We start from the raw sequence: 23,213 nt of genomic DNA, 5'->3' as shown, positions 1-23,213 counted from the left end.
ATAATGTATACGTACAACAGGTATATTTACACCAAATGAAGTCAAAATTAGAACATGGTAAAAACACGTCATAGGCCCTTCAGTTCCTGACTAAAGTGCTGACTGTGCAGATTGGTCGCCTGGTGATCGGACACAACGGCCTGCTGTCCACTCCCGCCGTGTCCTGCATCATCAGAAAGATCAAGGCCATCGGTGGGATCATCCTCACCGCCAGCCACAACCCCGGCGGTCCCGGAGGGGACTTTGGCGTCAAGTTCAACGTGGCCAACGGAGGTGAGCGTCTGAGGAGCCGGCGTGACCTTTCAGAGGGGTCGCGACGCTAACGACCACCACAGAGTGAAGTGTAACGTGTGAAAGTTTGTGACATTTTACCGGAACATTGTCTGCCTTCTTCAGTTCGATTTAGGTCATTTCTGTAGTGTAGACTTTTGGTTGTTTGGTCGATTTATCGGTTGAAAATTGTGATTCATCAACTAATTATTTTGGGAGAGATTCGAAGGGATTTATGTTTACAAAAGCAGACAGGAGAACATGAGTTACCGTGAGATTCGGGTGTGAACTGTGAGTTTTTTACAGATAAATGAATACAAGGTTTAGTTTTCGGGTTGAATATTTGTAATAATGTAAACTCCTGTAATCTCATGTCCTTGTCAGTGTACGTTGAGGGGAGATACATGGTTTAATTTAATAGTTTTGAGAGCTTTTGCCAGCAGCTCGACCCTTTTAGTCGATAAATCCAGTGATTCCCAAAGTGAGATTTGCAAGATGACTTGGAAGATGTTGATTTTATAATTATGTAATTTCATTTAATGTATTTTTTTGTGAAATTATGTCAAATTAGTTTAATATACCACTCAAATTAACATAACTAAATCTGATTTAAATCGTTTTGTAAATTGGAATGATGACAATTTGATTTGATAGTGGGGGTTGCACTATTATTTTGGGCGTCCCGGCCTGAAACGTTTGGAAAACCCCACAACAATGGGCTTGTAAATCTGTTTTTGTATTAGTAATAATAATATAGTAATACACATGTGTAACAATGCTATAGAATGAAAACAGTGATATTTAGTGTCATGGAGACAGCTATGTACATAATCAGACTTGTCCTTGTATAAGACTTATGGGTTTCAGCCAAATTCTTTATGTTTCCTTTTATTGACGCCTTTTGGGGATTAGACAGCAGTTTTATGAATTGTTCACTGCTCCTGAATGTTCTAAACCCTGATGTTCAACCAGAGGTCATTTGTGTTTTCATTTGTCTTGGTGAAACAACAGGAAAACAGGGCCGAGTTTGAGGGTAAACATTGTATTTTCTCCTTCCAGGACCTTCTCCGGATACGGTGATGGACAGAATCGCCCAGGTGAGCCGCACCCTGGAGGAGTTTGCCACCTGCCCCGACCTCCGCATCGACCTCTCCAGACTGGGACGCCAAGACTTCGATCTGGAGAACAAGTTCAAGCCATTCAGAGGTACTTCACGCTGCAGTCAGTTACAAGTATTCCAACTAATAACCACCATGCAGTAGTCAGCGCCTGTCCCTTTATTCAGCATTTGCGCTAAAACTTTGCAGCTCTAAATGCAAATCACTTTTTCATTTGTTTCCAGTTGAGATCGTGGATTCTGTCGACGTCTACCTTCAACTCCTTCGCAACATTTTTGACTTTGGCGCCATAAAGAGTCTGCTCACAGGCCCAGACCAGCTCAAGATTCACATAGACGCCATGAACGGAGGTGAGACCGTCATAATCACACACATCTGCCATTGCTTTCATGTATAAGTACTGTATATTATATTATTATTTTTTAGAAACACACTTCTTAAGCTGAAATAAGGGGAAAATAAATAGACTACACCAAAAAAAAAGCTAATTTATTGGAGAAGATTTATCAAAAAGATGGTGAAATGGGCAACCTCAGTGTAGTATTATCTCATGATTTACACAGTGCATCCTACTTACCGGTAATACTCATCTTTTCTTTCAGTGATGGGGCCGTACGTGCGCAGGATCTTGTGTGACGAGTTGGGGGCCCCGGCCAACTCAGCGGTGAACTGTGCCCCCCTGGAGGACTTTGGGGGCCAGCCTCCGGAGCCCAACCTGACCTACGCCACGGCACTGGTGGAGGCCATGAAGGGAGGAGACTTTGGCTTTGGAGCGGCGTTTGATGCAGACGGGGTAAAAATGTCATATCTTTTTAGAAAAACGACTACAATACATAAGAAAAGATACTCAGACAATCTAATAAAAGAGGTTTTCAGCTCTAAATACACAGGAAAAACATGAATGCAGTTAAGAACGTATGATGAGAATATTATTACTTGCAGAATAATGGTTTCAACAAAAAATCTAAAGTATTAGATGACTGTAAATGGTTATCAATCAAATAGAGAGTCGGGAATGGAGTAGTAGGACTTCCCCCAGGAGATCAATTAATTCAATGGATTTTTAATGTTTTTTATCATATCAAGAATATGTATGTGTCATGTATTACACATCTACAAACACATCATTGGTTTGTTCTCTTGTACTGTCCAGGACCGATACATGATCCTGGGGGAGAACGGCTTCTTCATCCACCCCTCGGACTCTCTGGCCATCATGGCGGCGAACCTGTCCACCGTCCCGTACTTCAAGCAGACGGGCGTGCGGGGCTTTGCCAGGAGCATGCCCACCAGCGCCGCCATCGACAGGTATTCACCCGCGTACCGTGCACATGAGATACAGCGTGTTGTTCTGCGTGTCGTGTTATAGCCGGCACTACACACAGTTGATTTGTCTGATTTTCTCACATTTGTTCCACTTTTTAGTCCCTGGTCTGTTGCTAAGTTTGTCCTGCCACCTCAAAACGTGTCAAATGTTGTGGGATTACATATTATTAGTGTCTATTACGAGGGAAGTTTCATTTATATGGATCTCTGCATGCTGCACACTCAGAGGTATCAGCTGTGACATGTGCTCAGACTGTTACTAATCCTGCGATACCATTAGCTGTCATATACTGAGAGTACTTTTGGGTTTGTTGTGGTTAAAGCGGTTCTAGTCGTTCGTTTGACAAAGTGATTCTGCTTTCTTGGAAAAACACATAATGTAACATGAAAAACATCACACTTTTCTATTTAAAACACGTTTACAACACGTCTGAGGAGCAAAAGGGGCAAAAGTACTGAAAGTTCACAACTCAAGTAAAAGTATAACGACTCTGGTAAAAGTGAAAGTACAGATGAAACTCCGTGAAAGGAAAATCAAACGCGCAGATTGAAACGAAAGCAAAGAACTTGTTTTGATCACTTAAGGCGGGAAAAATACAGATACTTAAACAGCAAGAGTAGAAATAAAAAGTCAGCTGAAAACATAATACTCAAGTACAGATGGGTAATGTGTACAGGGCTGTTCGATGATCTTCTTGGGTCTTTTTAATCTATAGATCTACAGCCAGTCAGTAATGCCACGTGATTAGACTTTGGAGAAAGGAATCTGACTATGTTTTGTGTTAATCAGCTGCGACTAAAGATCTGCATCGCTTATATCCAGGAACTTAGCACTAAAAGTCAACATTATTTACAAAAATCGTGACCAATCAATCAATCAAAATGAGGAAAAAGTTGCCATCACGTTTCGCTCGTATCGCCTCAGCCGTGTTTAGGAAATATTTGCTCCTTTTAAGACAAACACAGAGCAATCGTTCAGCAAAAGCGCTCATTTCCTGCTCAGCGCCGTTGAGAGCGCCGCTGAAGCGTTGCCCCGTTCCGGACCCAGAGTCACTCACTATGAATACGAATCGACATCAGGCGCCCTCCCGCTCTCTGCTAAAAATACGGCGTTATATAAGACCGTGGGATTAGAGCTATATTAGCATTGTTAAGGGACGCCCGGACCGGAATCATCAGTCATTAAAAATAGAATAGGCGACAGGGATAGTGAGGGTCGGGCCACGAAAGGGAGAGAACGCATGTCAAAGCTGCAGGAAACAATGGAGCCCTAAGCCGCTTTCTTCAGAGTGTGAAAGAGCCGGGACGCCAGACATGGGATGCGGATTGGGCCCATCTCCAATGTAAAGCGGGACGTTTAGAATGGAACTACTGCCACCACCACTCAGAATCAGAAAGGGTTTATTGCCGTTGTCGAGGAACGGAATTCACAAACAGAGGAACTTGCTTTGGTGATTCGGTGCGACATAAAACAATGAACAATGATAAAACAACCTGTATAAAGTCAAAAAGAAAGACCATTTTAATCTGTTATAGGATAAGAATAAAAAGTAGGTTTACTACGTACACACTGTTTTTGCTACTGTTTTTTGTTGTTTAACTTGATTTATTTCATTACATGTTCCTATTCTCCTGCTGTTTTTGTGTTGTGCGTTGCAAAATTTGAATTTCAGAATCAGAAAAAGTTTATTGCTGTTGTCGAAGAACGGAATTCACAAACAGAGGAACTTGCTTTGGTGATTCAGTGCGACATAAAACAATGAACAATGATAAAACAACTATATAAAATCAGAAAGAAAAACAATTTAAATCTGCTATTAGATCAAATAAAAAGTAGGTTTACCATGTACACACTGTTATTACTACTGCTGCTGTTTTTACTACTATTTCACTACTTTTTGTTGTTTAACTTGATTTATTTCATTGCATGTTCTTATTCTCCTGCTGTTCTTGGATAAATTTGAATTCCAGAATCAGAAAATTACAAACTTAGGAACTTGCGTTGGTGATTCGGTTCAACATAAAACAATGAAAAAATATAAAATAACCTATACAAAGTCAAAAAGAAAAACAATCTGAATCTTCTATAGAATCTAATATAAATAGGTTTACCATGTACACACTGTTAGTACTACCGCTGCTGTTTTTGCTGCTGTTTTACTACTTTTTGTCGTTTAAATTGATTTATTGTTGCTGTTGCTGTTCTTGTATTGTTTTCTAATCGTATCTACTGCTGCGTGCGACTACTACTGTTATTATTACTACTTCATAACACCATTTTGGAGAATATATTTGTGTTTCATCTACACTTTAAAGTTTAAACGAATGATGTGTGATTTTGAGAAGTTGGTGTATCGTTTTAAAATGTTAAAGTCAAACATAAAACACAGAACGTGAGAGGGAAACTAAACATGTCAAATCTAAAAAAAAAAAAAAATAAATGAAAAGAAAAACTCACAGCTCAGATTGGCCAACATTAGAATCTGTTCAATTGAATCATAAATATAATTTTTCTCATTTTGTAAATTTCACTTATAATTTGTTGGTTCTATTCTATTCTATTTCTTTGTGATGGCCTCCGTATAGTTTTAATCTATTCACATTTATAGCTACATGTGTATTTACAGTAAAACACATAAAGTAACAGTCATTGCAATAAGAAGAGTTTGTGAACGTTCTTGAGTTTTGTGGCGAGAAGCTTCTTGGAAACATATTCACTCTAAAACTGTTATCCAGATGACTGACTTCAACCTTTTTTTTTGCTTCAATTTGGTAAATCTTTGTATAATATCTCACTTTTAAATCCATCCTTTTGATTTTCTCCACAGTCAGACCAAACTATGTTCAACGTTCTCTTTCAAACATGTGATTTTCCTCATTTTCACGCCGACTGCTCGAACAAGTAACGCTCTGTCGAGGCAAATCCTGCTCTTCCCGCTTACGTTCCCCCCGGTTACGTTCCCCCCAGGTTACGTTCCCCCCGGTTACGTCACCGGCTCGGCTCAGTGACCTCATGCCAGTCGGTGCTTCCAGGAGGGGGAATAACGGCGACAACGAGACGCGCGGGATGTGTACCATCACGTCACCGGATATTACATTTCTTTATCCAAACACTAAACTACAGCCCGAGCGTTTGAGGACACTGAGCCCAAGAGCTGACGTAATGAACCCTTCACAACACCGCGTTTGACCCGGTTACTGTAGGTTTATGTGCGTTTATCATTACAAAGGGAGAGCAAATGACGACTTTATAGAACTCTAAGCTTTTATTGGTGATGTAAAGATCAAACGGGAATTGACATAATCTGATAATGAGTGAATATGCAACTCTGAGCTGTGTTTTTAATATATTATTGCACATTAATCGTTGAATTAAACTATAATCCTCACGAGCAGGCGCCACGTTCAACTGAGCAAGTGAAGAGTTAGTTTGCAAAAAAATGTAAATCTTTGTTTTGAAAATTTTGTTCTTCTTTCTTTTTCATATCTTTTACACATAATAGTTTTTGTTTTGTTTTTTGTTGCACTAAAATAGATGGACAAAGAAAGATTACATTCAGTTGTCAGCCTTCATTTTAGTTGCAACTGTCCAAGCGCATATTTTGTTTTCCTTTATCTAAACTTTGGATCGTGATGGAGCAGCCTGGTTAAAGAGCCTATGACAAGTTTTTAAGATGTTCTAATTTTGACTTTATTTGGTTTATTTATACCTATTGCACATATAAATGATAGTTTTACACCAATCGAGTAGATATTTGTGGAGAAAACGTTCACATCACACTAGATTCACACTTCATTCCAGTCAAAGTTTATGCAGAATTTACTCAAAGAAACAACTTTTTTCACCCTCTAAACATTAAATCAACAAAAAAAGTGACATTAGATGAGTTTTGGCCCAGTGTTTTCTGGGTAGTTTCCTAGTGTGATGTCATCAACTACAAACAGGAAGTGAAATTATAAACCTAAAAAATATGCTTTTCTGGCATAACATTTTAATAATTTTTTGCTAAATTCTTAATACATTTATCTAAACAGCATTTTAGTTCATCGAGTGGTCCGACCTACAGGGGGCACTTTAAGTTGGTCATGTATCATCTGCAGACTCTTCCCTGGCGTCTATACCAGCGAGTGAGATATGGGCCGGCCCGTGCGTACAGCTGATATGGACCGGCCCGTGCGGGCCGGCCCGTGCGTACAGCTGATATGGGCCGTCCCGTGCGTACAGCTGATATGGGCCGGCCCGTGCGTACAGCTGATATGGGCCGGCCCGTGCGTACAGCTGATATGGGCCGGCCCGTGTAACACTAGCCTGTCACTTTGTTCTACTCGTCTCCTACAGCAGAATCTGCCTGTAGCGCCCGTGTCATGTCCACATATCTGGCCCGTGTGTCCGTGACGCAGAGCGGGAGGTGTGAGAGCCCCGAGCAACACGCCCGGCCCTGGAGTCGATCCAAACAAAGGCCATTTTAGGACGTCGCGGTGTTTAGACTGCGGCGTTATGTTTGTTCACACGGAGGAGGACCGGGATAGAAGATCTGACCAGTGTAAGACCTTAGAGGAATGTAGTATATGGAAAAGGAACGTTTACAAAAGACAAGGTTTATTCAGTTGCTGTACACAAACACGTTTAAATGACTTAAATGAGGGCGGGGCAGTTCTTTTACGCTAGATTTTCAATTCAGCCTTTATTACTCTTCTTAAACACACTATACAGACTGAATCATTGCCACATTACCGTTAACACAATAGTAAAGTCTGAACAGTTTTACTATTTTGTATATAACTGTTTTCTGAGCGATCAGTGGGAAATCTAACTTGTTATTCTGCTGCAGTTTGGCACAGCTCATGTTAAATGACTCCTTCTTGGTTTGGAAGAGGTCACGGTGTTACCATGCTGTGGATGTGCACTGGAGGTCAAAGGTCAGGGGAAGGAGTGGGAAACATCTGCAGTCAGCGTTTCCAGTGCTGTGGAGAAAAGGTTGTTTGTGGTCACTGGTTTTTCACTGTAATTATGCCTTAATTTGTCTTTAAATATTCAATCTAGATTTGAAAAGTATAAAGAAAAACAGCAGCGACTGAACTATAGGGATTTGGGTCACAATATAATTATAAGAACAAAAATAATAATAATTTTACTATAATTTTGACTATTTTAGAAGTTACATTTTATTAAATCTATTGTAAAAAACAAAACAGAAAAACATATAAAGTACTTTTTTATGTGGGCGTTTTTGTCACATTTTGTTACTTTATTTTGTCGGTTCAATTTCTTAAAAGCTGGTCGAAAACTTGAGAAATAATCATTTGTAAGATGAGATGTCACAGTCTCAGTAATAATCGCAAATAATTGTTAAATCGTGATGTTTTTTCTCACATTAATCGTAACACTAACATTTGACAGGCTATTTTCTATTCATGTTGTTCAGTAATGTTCTTTAAATATTGAGTTTGGAGGATTTTCCGTGATCAATTCTTCGTATTTGGCGCAAACAATTATGTAATATCTTTGGAGATTTACTTCAATATTCTTTCATATTACCACGGTCAATTTAAACTTGAATATTCCTTTTCCACGTGCGTTTCAGAAGGATGAACAATGACAATAGCAATTGACAAAACAACAATATGATATCTTTTGAATGGAGGGAAATCCACCCGTGAAGACCAGAACAGAATGTGTATTTTTATATTTAACTGAAGAAGCATTAAGTGTCTGTGCATTAAGTCAAGAAGAAGTGACATATGCGTAAAGCTGAATGCCAGTTTGAATCGTTTAAGCTCCGTCCTCAAAGGGAGCGAGCGCTGGACTATGTTTGGTCAAATATTCAGCCAAGGCCAAAGTCTGGCAGTATTTCATTCCACTGATGTCCACAAGTTTGACTCTGCAAATTACGCTTCTTCAGAGCAAGTTTAGATGTACATTTGTGTCTTTATTTAGCTCTGTTCTATGATAATAAACCCAAAACTGAATGAAACTCGAGCTGTTAATGATTTAATGTCGTCAATGATGTTAAATATGTGCATTTTATTGGTGTTTAACTAATTGCTTATTTTATTATCTTATTTTTATGGATCTGGAGTTGTTCTTGTTGCTCTCTGAAAAATCTGGAAACTCTGGAAATCTGGACACTCTGGAGTCTCTGGAGTCTCTGGACAGTCTGGACAGTCTGCTCTGGACAGTCTGGACACTCTGCTCTGGACACTCTGAAAATCTGGACACTCTGGAGTCTCTGGAGTCTCTGGACAGTCTGGACAGTCTGCTCTGGACAGTCTGGACACTCTGCTCTGGACACTCTGAAAATCTGGACACTCTGGAGTCTCTGGAGTCTCTGGACAGTCTGGACAGTCTGCTCTGGACAGTCTGGACACTCTGCTCTGGACACTCTGAAAATCTGGACACTCTGGAGTCTCTGGAGTCTCTGGACAGTCTGGACACTCTGCTCTGGACACTCTGAAAATCTGGACACGCTGGAGTCTCTGGACACTCTGGAGTCTCTGGATAGTCTGGACAATCTGGACAGTCTGGACACTCTGGACAGTCTGGACACTCTGCTCTGGACAGTCTGGACACACTGGTTTGACTCTGCATCGATTATTTTCGAATCAGTAGATACACAAAGATGGCCAAGTTTTGTTTTGTTTTAGCAACTTTCAGTTTGACTTCCAAAGTGAATTGTCATTATATTTTAGAAGTTCCTTTCTTTATTAGGCCTTTTTACTGGTAAATACACATCATTATTCACTCTTGTTTCCCATAACTCCTTGGTTCTGTGTCTGCCTCAGTATTTACTTACTCTTCCTGGGCTCATTTTCACAGTTAAACCTCTGAATTTGTTGTGTTTGTTTTGCATTTTCGGCCCTTTCATTTGCCCGGCTCGATCTCAAGGCGAACCCCGTCGCTTCCTTCGATAACACTTGTTTATCTGCTCGCGCTTGACCGTTCCCGTCACTGTCACGGAAGCGTCATTAGCGGGCAGTGTCATTTTGACCGGCCTGTGGTCCAAAGACGGATCCTGTTTACACTGCGGGGCCGTCTTTGGGGAGCCGTGAGGATGTGGCAAAGGGGTCAATTTAGAAGCACATTTGGACAGCAGTTTTCATAGGTTGATAACTTGTTGCGGGATAGGGCCAGGCTTAGCAAAAAAACAGTTCTCCCCATATGCTATTATAGTATTATCCAGAGTATATAAATTGCACCAGCCAAAAAATGCATAATAGAGAAGAAAAAAACACAAGGAAGTCACATTTTTTGGGGAAATTTATTTTATAAAATCCAAGACCAGGAACATCTTGAAATGCAATTTAAAATAATAACAGATGAGAGAACATGGTGAATAGGTGTACGTATGCTAACGCTAACACCTTCAGCTACATGACGCACAGACAGAACTGTGGTAAGTGTCTGGTATGTTAACGTAACATATAAACAGTTATTCAGATAACTATAGCATAAAGAAGGCAAGGCAAATTTATTTGTAGAGCACATTTCATACACAAGGCAATTCAAAGTGCTTCACACAGCAGGAAAAATGCATTCAAATCACAAAGAAATTACAGAAACAGAAATACAATAAAATTAACTAAATTAAAAATTATCAATCCAACTGATTGTCTAAACTAATAAAAGAACATGCTAACAAGTTTACCAAAGCATCAGTTTTACCCCAAATCACTAAATCCACTGAATTCTTCTTCCTCTGTGTCACTTCTAAACAACTCTACAAACTCCAGAGGAAGAGGAAGTGCAGATTCTTCTTCTGCGTCGCTTAGAGCCTAGAGCGCCCTCTTGTGGTTGTCAGAGTGAAAATAACAAATATTATCACATATTCTGGAGTATAAGTCGCACCCCGGCCAAAACTATGAAAAAAGTCCGGAAAATACGGTAATTAAACTTTCCACTGATTTGAATCACTGGCAACACATTACAATCTCTCTATCTGTGGTTTAGGGTCATAAAAGTCAACGTTAATGCCCTTATTAAGTCGTTTGCGCACAATTGTTTGAAAGTGCAACTCAAAATGAACATGAATTGTTTCTGAAGGTTTTTTATTTGTTTGTTTTTCGTAGGGTAGCCAAGGCAATGAAGCTAGCGCTGTACGAGACTCCCACGGGATGGAGGTACTTCGGGAACTTGATGGACTCTGGCCGATGCTCGCTGTGCGGGGAGGAGAGCTTTGGGACAGGTATGTGGCATAAGAGTTTGTTTACATTTCATTTACAGTTTAGAGTCATTTTTATTCCCATATTTGTCTTGCGCTTGTCCTTGTTTCGGGTTACCATAGTACCCGTGTTAAGACCTGGTATAGTCCTGTTGTAGACCTGTTTTAGTCAGTACCTCTGGTTGGGAATCAGCGCTGTACATATGTGGTGTGGAGTGAAGCATCATGGGAGTTCCTTCTATAGCAGCTGTTGAGATGCATTCATAAACAGTGGCTCAATGGGGTGCGAATACTGTCAATGATGTGTACAATGTAAAGGATCTGTGATATTTAACTAGAAATGTAGAATAAGGTCAAATATAATAGTCTCATCCAGAACATGATTTGATTAATATCTTTAAATTTGAACTTGTATGAGTTTTTATACAATATTTTCTGTCCTGGAGGCTTTATTTGACAGTACAGCTGTTGTGTGAAATGAGGAGAGAGACATTCAGCAAATGGTAACAAAGCCACAACAGCGAAGTGACAACAATCACCACATGTGCAACGCCTTAAACCACTGCACCACCGCCGAGCATTATTAAATCTACAGATCTAAAACATTGTCGTCGTCCAAGATACTCATTTCGTTATCGCGGATTGATGCGCCACATGCACAAAAAAACAAAATTTTAAGGCAATAAGGAGAATATTTTCTGTTAAAGGTTAATTTAACTCCTTATAAAGGCGGTAATTCTGCTGGAATCACTTTAATACACATGTTTCAAACGCATAGAGGGGACTTCATTTGAACTAAAACCATGCTAAGATGTTAAGACTCCACACATCAATAGCCTTGCGTTAGACTTAGCTTTACAACTCGTCTCTTAAAGTATTACTTGATCAAATTCCACGGCTCGTTAGAATTTTTTTTCCTGGCAACGTTGCTCTCGATTACCTTCAGCCGTAATCTGGACGTCTCAGATAAAAGCATGAACTGAAGGAAGAGCGTTATCCTTTAAAGGTCAGGCTGTGTTTGCCGCTCTCTGTTGCTCAATAGCTGCGTCTCGGAGTCTTACAGAGCTGCATCCCGGGCCCCGGCTGGAGCTGATAGATGTGGGGGCCGTGACCCTGACTGCGAGTGTAAATAATCCCCATTCTTCTGCTATAAAAGGAGACAAGCTCCGGGATCGGCGCTGCACACGCCGGCCTTCTCTGCCTCTCTCTCTCTCTCCTTCTCTCGTAGGGATTTGTAAAACTAACATATCTACTTCTGTTTAAGTGGAACGCTCAAATGAAACGAGATGAAACTTGTGAAACTCTCAGATAAATGTGAGAGGTGTTTTAGGGGTGTAAAGGGAAGCGTGATACTGGGGAAACAGCAGAGGGTTTGCCTGGAAGTTAACAAGTCGTTTGCCCGTTTAAGTGTGAATAGTTTGAGTACAAATCGTTACATTCAGTTGTGTGTCACTCGCAGACCCGTCCAGTGGCATTCATTTCATTACAAAGCCAACCCAGGACTTTATTTGACTAATTAAAGGTTAAAGTGCCCCCTACAGGTCGGACGACTGAATTTATACAAACGTTATCACAGAAAAGCACATTTTTTCAGGTTTACAATTTCACTTCCTGTTTGTAAATGATGACATCACACTAGGAACTATTGTTTTTTATTTGACAAATATAAATGTGTAAGAGCGACTTTATGTTGTCAAATCAATGTTTAGAGAGTGAAAAAGGTTTTGTGTTAATTAGGCATAAACTTTAACTGGAATGAGTGTCCCTAGTGTTATGTCACTTCCTGTCATTTTTTTACAGATTTTTCAATGTTTTCTCCACAAATACCTGCTCAATTGGTGTAAAACTTTAATTTATATGTACAGCAGGTATAAATACACCAAATAAAGTCAAAATTGGAGCATCGTAAAAACCTGTCATGGGCACTTTAAAGGTGTGTTAGTGCTCCGCTTCCATAGTTCAACACATTCATTTATTCAATTACAGAGGTTTTTTATAGACATTCATTGGGGCTCACCTCTCCACGGACCTGACTTGTAACTTCTGGTTGTGACTAGGGCTGTTGTCGACTAAAGACAAGCCTTTGATTAGTCGACAACAGCCCCTGTCACCTGCACATAATAAGTCAGGAAATGTTTATCAAGCTGACTACATTAGCATAAACGCTCACTGAATTAGCCTCTTCTAACAACCAAATCATGTCAAATTAGGACCATGTAGAAACAAGACCATTTGTTTTATTTATAAAAAGTTATTACCATACCATTATGTTATGTTATTATTGATTACTGTACTTTCCACATTATAAATCGCTCCGGACCTCCAACAACAAAAAAATCCATAATAAAGAAAAAAAAACACATATAAGTCACACTGGAGTATAAGTCCCATTTTTGGGCAAATTCATTTGATAAAATCCCAGACCAAGAACAGACATTTCATCTTGAAATGCAATTTAAAATAATAACAGATGAGAGAACATGGTGAATAGGTGTACGTATGCTAACGCTAACACCTTCAGCTACATGAGGCACAGACAGAACTGTGGTAAGTGTCTGGTATGTTAACGTAACATATTAACAGTTATTCAGATAACTATAGCATAAAGAACATGCTAACAAGTTTACCAAAGCATCAGTTTTACCCCAAATCACTAAATCCATTGAATTCTTCTTCCTGTGTCACTTCTAAACAACTCCGCAAACTCCAGAGGAAGAGGAAGTGCAGATTCTTCTTCTGCGTCACTTAGAGCCTAGAGCGCCCTCTTGTGGTTGTCAGTGTGAAATGTGGTTGGAGTACAAGTCGCACCCTGGCCAAACTCTGACAAAAGGTGCGATTTATAATCTACAGTAAAGTACAGTACGTCATGTAAACAATCAGCTGTGTGAGTAATCTGATTTATTTCTGTTCATACATGATTTTGACAAGAAGTTGAAAGTAATATAAAAATTGTTATTTGCACACGTCACTGCATGAATACAAACCTGATGGCTATTTCATCGCGATGACGAGCTTTTCTGTGGCTCTATTCCAGGGGTGCCCAAACTTTTTTCACCAAGGGCCGCATTTTGAAACTTAAGCCTCGTACAAACCGCGGCGGTTTGTACGCGTGTACATTTGAAAGACAAACGCACCGGACGCTGGTTCTCGACGCCCCTTTACGTCCGTAAAATACACTCAGCAGCAGACGTGCGTCTGAGTGGTCCTGCGTCTGAGTTTAATGTTGGACCATGGCTTTGGTTTATTAACTTTACAAAGTCCAAAAGCGGATGCGATGGGCTCCGGGGCCCGTCTGGGACCTGCATATACTTCAGAGCTGAGCAGAGTTGAGTCAATATCATTATTTGCTCCAAGAGCTGTGTTTTAAGGATTTGTTTTGGGTCTTTTTCCGGGTTGTGCGTAGCACGTCATCTCTGATTGGCTGCTGCGGCGCAACTGCTGCAGCAAGCTAAACAAATCTGAACATGTCGCGCCGGCTGCTTTGGCCGCCTCGGCTCGCCTCATACGCGCGCTCAAAGCGTCGAGAGTGTATGAAAACGCACCAATCGCTCCGCAAAAACGAAGAAATCGGGGCGCGGGAAATGCACTACGTGCTCGACGCGCGTTTACATGGACTTTGAATGTAAACTGGACGCTTCGGCCGCCGCGGTGTGGAAGCCCCTTTAAAACGGGGCAGAGGGCCACAAACAACTTAACAATGTCGAATTTGTTAAATGACAAAGTGAATCATTCAAAATTTTGCATTTGACGTATTTGCGATGAGCCTCCACACCTTTAATTAGACCTAGAATATTAATATTATATTGGTATAACATCAATATGCCTGAATTTTTCCCAATTTCACAGTAAAAAGTACTACTTTTTGTTGTTTGGGCCGACATAGCAGGAAGCTGGAGGGCCAACAAAAATTGGTCTGAGGGCCGCATTTGGTCCCCGGGCCCTAGTTTGGACATGCCTGCTCTATTCTCTAAAAGCCGCGCAGAGGCCCGGCTGGTTTCTCTTTACGTTTTTTCCAACAGTTGGACACACAGAGTTGATCAGTTATGCAGTGATACAGACACAAGGGGACAGAGCGTGTGGTCCAGATTAAGCACTGCAACTGTCACTTTCCTAACAGCTGTATACTGCCACAGCCGGCACACACTCTGCACCGCGACATCGTGTGGCAAAGCACGTCCAAACCGAGACTAAACCAGCTCCAAAACATACTTTCAATGGATTTCAGTAAATGAGTTAGACGTTCTTCTGTCCAGTCTTTGTCAAACCTTTCACACGCCTCAGAAACTATTTGCTTTTGAACGTAGCACCAGGATAAGTAAAGCATGAACTCGAGCTAAACCAGATCTACACCGAGATTTTGGATTAAAAATGGATTAAAAAGGACTAAACTAGAACTCTCCCACACTATAAATCAAGTCAAGCCAGAACCAGAAATAAATCAGGCCTGAACTGGGGTTAAACCAACACAAAAGTAGAATCATGGTTAATATTGAACAGGACTAAACCAAGGATAAACCCGTCTATACAGGACTAAACCGTATCAGTCAGCCTCTCCAAACCAGGACTAAACCATGAGCTACACTAGGATTAAATCAGGATCAGAACTGAACCAAGCCAGGGCTAATGTTGCGTTTAAACTCATTATTTGGTTCTTTACATTGACTTGGTTTGGTAACGTTCAAATCCTCGTAGTCCCGATCTAGTCCAGGTTTCATTTTGAGTTTAGTCCTGATTCAGTGCCCTTTTTGGTGTGATGTTTGCGTGAATTCACCCTTTATCAGAACTAAACCAGTCACCTTGTATCGACCATGTTTAAAGCAGGACTAAGCCAGGTCTAGATCAGGACCAAAACGGAAGTAAACCAGACCTAAACTAGGACTAAATCGGCGATGAATCAGCCGACATGTTCTGTACAGAAAACTAATCCTGGACTAACGCTTCTATGCTTTTATTGTGTGTTCCTTTGCTGCTCTGAGCTCTGGGGAGGAAACATTACCAACATCTTAACTGAAATCAAATGTCAAAGTGCCCCTGAACAGATACCTTTACTGTGCAGCTGTCCAACAAACCGACCGATCGCTCCCCAGTGAACGATCTGCAAACTCTGCACTCCTTCCAGATATGGGCTGTTTATGTTGGAAGGGTGGGCTGAGGAGGAACCATTTATGTTCAGATGTTCTGTGTAAATCCAAGCAGCATAACTTGGGTTAGCCTTGTTTTAGTGTCCAAACAATAACGTCAAAATCTTCAAACTAAATAATCCTGAACTACTTCAAAACTACCGAAAACGAGATTCATATTCTGAATTCAAGCCTTTTAACTAGATGATTATTTGATGCTGTTTAATTGGAACACTGGAGGTAATTCTTTGTGTCTCTCCCCTCCACAGGATCAGACCACATTCGGGAGAAGGATGGGCTGTGGTCAGTGCTGGTGTGGTTGTCCATAATGGCTGCTCGAAAACAAAGCGTGGAGCAGATCGTCCGAGAGCACTGGGCCAAGTTTGGGCGCCATTATGTTTGCAGGTAACGCTGGAAAATCGGTGTAAACCACTCGTGGTAGTTCGTTTGGTCTCCGAGGGTCCGCCGCCCCCCGCATACTGACCGTGAACAATGTCTCCCGGGCCGTCACCTTTGTCCATGTCTTTGCTGGCTTTAACTGCCGGACATGTGCTCTTATTGTGTCCTGTCCGCTTTGAGAGACAACACAAGTGAGGGAGACCCAGGACAGCCCCAAATACTTCCACCTTTTCTTGCCTGGACTCCTCCTTGACAACGGGGATTACATGGACTTCATGTTGTAAGATTTATGGACGTCACACCACAAGACGTGAGGAATGTTAAGTAATAAGACAACACACAATCGGACATGGCTACGACCAACGACAGACTCTGCGTGCGCCGCAGGGTGAAAAGTCTCACTGTCGTTTACACACCCGCGTTGATTAACACTGGGAGCAAAAGGTTGAAGGGTCTCGCTCAAAGACAAGACGACGGTGCGCCATGATCCACGGTTTTCTTTTTTTTTTTTATTGATTTTTTTAATTGATTTTGCATTTAAAGACACCACATAGTGCACTCAAAACATCAAAGCAATATAATCATATGTTACATAAACATATGCATATTTATATACACATATACCGGTACACGTACATATATATACGCATCAGGTGCTGTAACATTGGTACCCACCACTTGACCGAGGAACCCAGCATCCCCCCCCAAGTAACTTCAGGGCGGCCCCGACCCATGCCGGAGCCAGTACTGATCCACAATACGGAGCTCACTTCATCACGTGTCCAGGAATCCACTCGACCGTCCAAGAGAAGGCACGGAGATTGGGATCAAGCATCTTACCCAGCATCAAGCCGAAGCTGAGGCTCCAGCACCGCACTATACATATACCTGTACATATACATATACACACATACATACCTACGCACCTACACCCCTACACCCTTACACCCCTACACCCCTACACACCCCCTAAAAAGAGAGGAGAGAAGAAAGGGGGAAAAAATAATAAAATAAAAATATAGCCGCAAGCGGCAATGATCGACCCTCGCCACGCCGCCGCCACACCGCCGCCACGCCGCAAGAGGAGGGGGCGCTAATGCGCCCCAATTGTCCTTTTATTACGCCTACTGCTGAATCTGTGACGCTGTCACATCTTCTCCCCTTTGTTTTACCATCAAAAAGCAATTTTATTTTGAATTCTTGGCAAAATGTGCGGCTTTGCCGCACAGACACCGTGACTCTTTGAATGAAAATGTGGATAACTTTTGATGGTCCTGAAGATGGGTCTCACCAAATTTCAGGTTAATATGTCTAACGCCCTGGGAGGAGTTTGTGAAAGTCTAAAGTGTAAACATGTTCTGGCGATTTCCCCATTGGAATAACATGAAAGGTTTCGGTCATCGTTACGGCAACGCCATAACAATTATGACATGGGTCTCATTGACTTTTTTGATGGGGATGCCAAAATTGAGTTGTGTGTCAAATTTCATATAATTTCGCAAAACTAAACATTTAACCTCCATATAAAATCTGTAGGGGGCGCTGTGGCGCCAAATGAATTTATTTCACTTCAAATAGGTTTAGGGCAAAGAGTTTAACAACTGATTCTAATTTGACGCAATTCGGACATTATCTGCGCAAACGGCAGAAATTTTAAATATGGGAGATTTCTGAAATTCTAGCTACAGTTTGCGGCTTCGCCGCACAGAGACCGTGAGAGGTATCAATGTAATTTGGATAACTTTTGATGTCCCACTCCTCAGTAGCATTTTCACCAAATTTCAGCTTTTTAGGGCCAACGCCCTGGGAGGAGTTCGTAAAAGTACGACGTTTGGAAAAACTCCGAAGTCATGTTTAGCCATTTTTGAAGCAATATGGCCGATATTTGGTTGGGCGGACGGCGTTGCCGTAATAATATTTTTTACTTCTCTTGTCACCATCTACCTCGGCGCCAAATTTCATGATTCTACAATCAGATTTTTTTGGGGTCATTTCCCATCTCTCAATGCATTTTTGGTACATTTGGGGGCGCTGACGCGCCAATTTTTTTTATTTTAGAAAAGGGAAATAGCCAGAATGTAGAGAGGCACGATTTTTAGAGGTGTGAACATTTTTGTGACTTTTCGTCAATGTTCACTGGGTGAAAAATAGGGGGGTTGGTCCCGAGAAGAAGAAAGAAGAAAGAAATATAGCCGCAAGCGGCAATGATCGGCCCTCGCCACGCCGCCGCCACACCGCCGCCACGCCGCAAGAGGAGGGGGCGCTAATGCGCCCCAATTGTCCTTTTATTACGCCTACTGCTGAATCTGAATCTTCTCCCCTTTGTTTTACCATCAAAAAGCTATTTTATTTTGAATTCTTGGCAAAATGTGCGGCTTTGCCGCACAGACACCGTGACTCTTTGAATGAAAATGTGGATAACTTTTGATGGTCCACCCCTGAAGATGAGTCTCACCAAATTTCAGGTTAATAGGGCTGACGCCCTAAGAGGAGTTTGTGAAAGTCTAAAGTGTAAACATGTTCTGGCGATTTCCCCATTGGAATAACATGGAAGGTTTCGGTCATCATTATGGCAACGCCATAACAATTATGACATGGGTCTCACTGACTTTTTTGATGGGGATGCAAAAATTGAGTTGTGTGTCAAATTTCATATAATTTCGCAAAACTAAACATTTAACCTCCATATAAAATCTGTAGGGGGCGCTGTGGCGCCAAATGAATTTATTTCACTTCAAGTAGGTTTAGGGCAAAGAGTTTAACAACTGATTCTAATTTGACGCAATTCGGACTTTATCCGCGCAAACGGCAGAAATTTTAAATATGGGAGATTTCTGAAATTCTAGCTACAGTTTGCGGCTTCGCCGCACAGAGACCGTGACAGGTATCAATGTAATTTGGATAACTTTTGATGTCCCACTCCTCAGTAGCATTTTCACCAAATTTCAGCTTTTTAGGGCCAACGCCCTGGGAGGAGTTCGTAAAAGTACGACGTTTGGAAAAACTCCAAAATCATGTTTAGCCATTTTTGAAGCAATATGGCCGACATTTGGTTGGGCGGACGGCGTTGCCGTAATAATATTTTTTACTTCTCTTGTCACCATCTACTTCTGCGCCAAATTTCATGATTCTACGATCAGATTTTTTTTGGGTCATTTCCCATCTCTCAATGCATTTTTGGTACATTTGGGGGCGCTGACGCGCCAATTTTTTTTATTTTAGAAAAGGGAAATAGCCAGAATGTAGAGAGGCACGATTTTTAGAGGTGTGAACATTTTTGTGACTTTTCGTCAATGTTCACTGGGTGAAAAATAGGGGGGTTGGTCCCGAGAAGAAGAAGAAGAAGAAGAAGATTAAAGCCGCAAGCGGCATCCAACGGCCCTCGCGGGCCGCCGGCCTTCCGACTCTGCGCTTTCGACTTGATAAAGATGGCGCCCTTATTGTGTGTTGAATTAAAAAAGAACTTGACAGACGGCGACACATTGGACATGGCCAATCCAGTGCAAATCAACACAAGTGTCAGTCAAATTTGCTGCGCCGCCGCACAGAGACCTTAGCACTTGGAATAAAAATATGGATAACTTTTGATGCCGCGCTTGTGTAGATGATATTTCCCAAAGTAAAGCTTGATCGAGCTATTGCCCACGGAGGAGTTTGTTAAAGTGTGAAGCGTAAATGTGAACATTTCAAGGATTTGGCGTTTTTCCCATTTGTGACAGTATATTTGCAGCTCCACGGCACAGAGACCGTAGCACTTAGAATCCAAATATGACTAACTTTTGATGCCCCGTTTGTGTAGATGATTTTCCCCAAATATGAGCTTGATCGGGCAATCGCCCTAGGAGGAGTTCGTTAAAGTGTGAAGCGTAAAAATGTGGTCATTTTAGAGATTTCGCTGTTTTCCCATTTCTGACATATATTTGCGGGTCCGCCACACAGAGACCGTAGCACTTAGAATCAAAATATGGATAAGTTTTGATGCCCCGCTTGTGTAGATGATATTCTCCAAATATGAACTTGATCGGACAATCGACCTAGGAGGAGTTCATTAAAGTGTGAAGCGTAAAAATGTGGTGATTTGAGCGATTCTACGATTTTCCCATAAGGATAACATGGGATGTTTCTGTCAACGCTACGGTTACGCCGTACAAAATATGACTTTGGCTCTCATACTTTTATGATCAGGATGGCAAATTAGAATTTTGTTCAAAATATCATGTCATTTGGAAAAACTCTATTGTTTATAGACCACTCTGAAGGCCAAATAGTCAGAATTCTGGGAAACGTTTGCGGCTCCGTCGCACAGAGACCGTAAAAGTTATCCTTAAAATTTGGATAACTTTAGATGCCCCACTTGTCTAGAGGACGTACACCAATTTTGAGGTTGGTGGGCAAAACGCACTAGGAGGAGTTCGTCAAAGTTTGAAACATAAAAATGTGGTAATTTGAGAGATTTTGTGGTTTTCCCATAGGGATAACATGGGAGGTTTCTGTCATCGCTACGACTACGCCGTAAAAAATTAGGCATTTTTGTGATTGGCTTTTGTGATCGGGACGGCAAAGTAGAATTTTGGGTAAAGTTTAGACAATTTTGGTAAAACTAATTTTTGACCTTCAATGTTAATTTAAAGGTCACTCTGTAGGGGGCGCTATCGCGCCCATTTCAATTTTGTCAGCCTAAACTGGTCCAAACTAGAAAGTTTAACAACTGATTCAAATTTGGTCCTAATCGGACTGGTTTTGATCAAATGGGAACAATTTTTAGATCTGCAATATTCCAAAATAAGTTGTCCAACTTTGCGGCTGCGCCGCACACAGACCGTAAAAGGTATCTCAAAAAATTGGATAACTTTAGATGTCCCACTTGTCCAGAGGACGTACGCCGATTTTGAAGTCGGTGGGCAAAACGCCCTAGGAGGAGTTCGTCAAAGTTTGACGTAAACAAAATGGCTAACTCAGCTTGTTTTCATTTTCAAAGGAAGATGGCGGCCATAGGGTAAGTCTGGGGGCGTGGCCACAATAATATTTTTTTTTTGTCCTCACGAGAGGAATGCGTGTCCCGAATTTCGTAGCTTTACGACAAAGTTGACCTCGGGGCGTCTCCCATAGGCGCAATGTATTTTGACTTTTGTCGGTGGCGCTGTCGCGCCATTTTTTAACGAAAAAAAAAATGGCCCAGAAAAAATCTAATTTTTCGCCGATTCTGAATTTTGGGCAAAGTTTGGTGAGTTTTTGAGCATGTTCAGGGGGTCAAATTAGAGCTCAAAAAGCAGAAGAACAAGAAAAATATAAATAAAAATAATATTTTTAGCAAAAACAATATAGCCGTTTCCACTATAACAACAAATTATACATCGTTTGAAAGCTCTAAGCCTTCCCCATGCCGCCATGGGGTGGAATCATCATTACGAGCGCTTACGCGCTCGTCACTCCCCATTCCGTCGGGATGCCCCGCCCACTCCCCATAGACTGCATGCTTCGCGCTGCTGTTGTCAACAATTTGTGAATGGGCTACGCCCATTCACAAATTGTTGACTATTTCTGTCATAGCAGGAGTAAGTATGCATGATCCATGCCTTCGGCATGGGCTAGTTCACTGTACTTGCCAGGGGCGACGGGGCACCAAACATGCGCGCTGCGCCCGCATGTTTGGTCAGACAGTTGCAACGCTGCCTTCGGCAGCGTTGCGGGAGCAATAGGCCCTCCGCCCTGCTGGGGCTCGGGCCTAAATATTCCGATGCGAAAACAATGTTTCCCATTTTTCAAATATCATAAACTATACATTTTCGGAAAGCGCTCGCGCTTTCCTACCTCATGGTGTGGGTCCCTGGTCACTGACGGGTACTTTCGTTAATTTTGAGTGGGCTCCGCCCACTTTGTGTTTTTGGCCCTCTATACAGTAATAATGTTCAATTTTTGCATTACATGCTTATATGCACGGAACATGCAAGAGATGGGGAACGTATTCGTGAGCTACTTAGGGCAAATGAGTGCTTTATATGGGGATGACGACCGCTTCGCGGTCGTCATCCCAATGTAAAGTGCTCGTTTAGTGCGCACTTTTGCACGGGCTTCGCCCGTTTACAACGGTAATGTTCCATTTTCCTACTATTAATTAGTATGCACAGGGCGTGCGTGAGTGAAGGAGTGCGTTAGTGAGTGTTTGGAAATGGGCGAGCGCTTCGCGCTCGATTTCGTGCGCACTACGTGCGCACTTTCGCAGCCGTGCTTCGCACGGCCTTACGAGATTAATAGGCCTCTCGCCAGCTTGTGGCGCTCGGGCCTAATAAAATCATAATAATCATAATAATAAATAAATAAATACAAATAATAAGTACTGTATTTTACATCTAAAAGAGGTTTTGGAGCAGCACCAATTATGTTCTTTACCTTGAGTTCCATATCTACAGTACTATCTGCTCACCATGATCCCTTCAATTTATCAAGTTATAGCATATCTACTTTAATGATTAATAAGTTTATCCCGTAAATTTAGTGGTAGTTTTCTTAATCTGAAAAGCCCATGGTAATCACCTTATTCCATTCCTGTCCAATGACGGAGGCTAGTGGGGACCACGGTTTTCTTTATGTTTTATTGATTTATGTTTTATTGATTTATGTTTTATTGATTTATGTTTGATTGATTTATGTTTTATTGATTTATGTTTTATTGATTTATGTTTTATTTTGTATTTATTTAAGATGTGTTTATTCATGTTTTATTTATTTATGTTTTATTTTTTTAAGTTGTATTTTTTATGTTTTATTTATGTATAATTTTTTTTTTAATTTAAGTTGTATTTATTTATGTTTTATTTATT

General features: G+C 41.3%; 1 protein-coding gene across 1 annotated transcript in view; it reads left to right on the top strand.

Moving 5' to 3' along the window:
• Positions 1–23,213, top strand: part of pgm5 (phosphoglucomutase 5) — a 36,501-nt gene that overhangs the window by 4,168 nt on the left and 9,120 nt on the right. The window contains exons 2-8 of the mRNA XM_072433446.1: positions 111–273; positions 1,330–1,476; positions 1,613–1,738; positions 1,991–2,181; positions 2,542–2,696; positions 10,782–10,897; positions 16,263–16,398. Coding sequence (XP_072289547.1) covers positions 111–273; positions 1,330–1,476; positions 1,613–1,738; positions 1,991–2,181; positions 2,542–2,696; positions 10,782–10,897; positions 16,263–16,398 — 1,034 coding nt within the window. The remainder of the gene's footprint in view (positions 1–110; positions 274–1,329; positions 1,477–1,612; positions 1,739–1,990; positions 2,182–2,541; positions 2,697–10,781; positions 10,898–16,262; positions 16,399–23,213) is intronic.

Source organism: Eucyclogobius newberryi, unplaced genomic scaffold (assembly GCF_026437365.1).
Source record: "Eucyclogobius newberryi isolate DKJ021-1_F unplaced genomic scaffold, fEucNew1.0.hap1 SCAF_6, whole genome shotgun sequence".
Classification (NCBI taxonomy): domain Eukaryota; kingdom Metazoa; phylum Chordata; class Actinopteri; order Gobiiformes; family Gobiidae; genus Eucyclogobius; species Eucyclogobius newberryi.
This window is presented reverse-complemented; position numbering and strand designations above follow the sequence as displayed.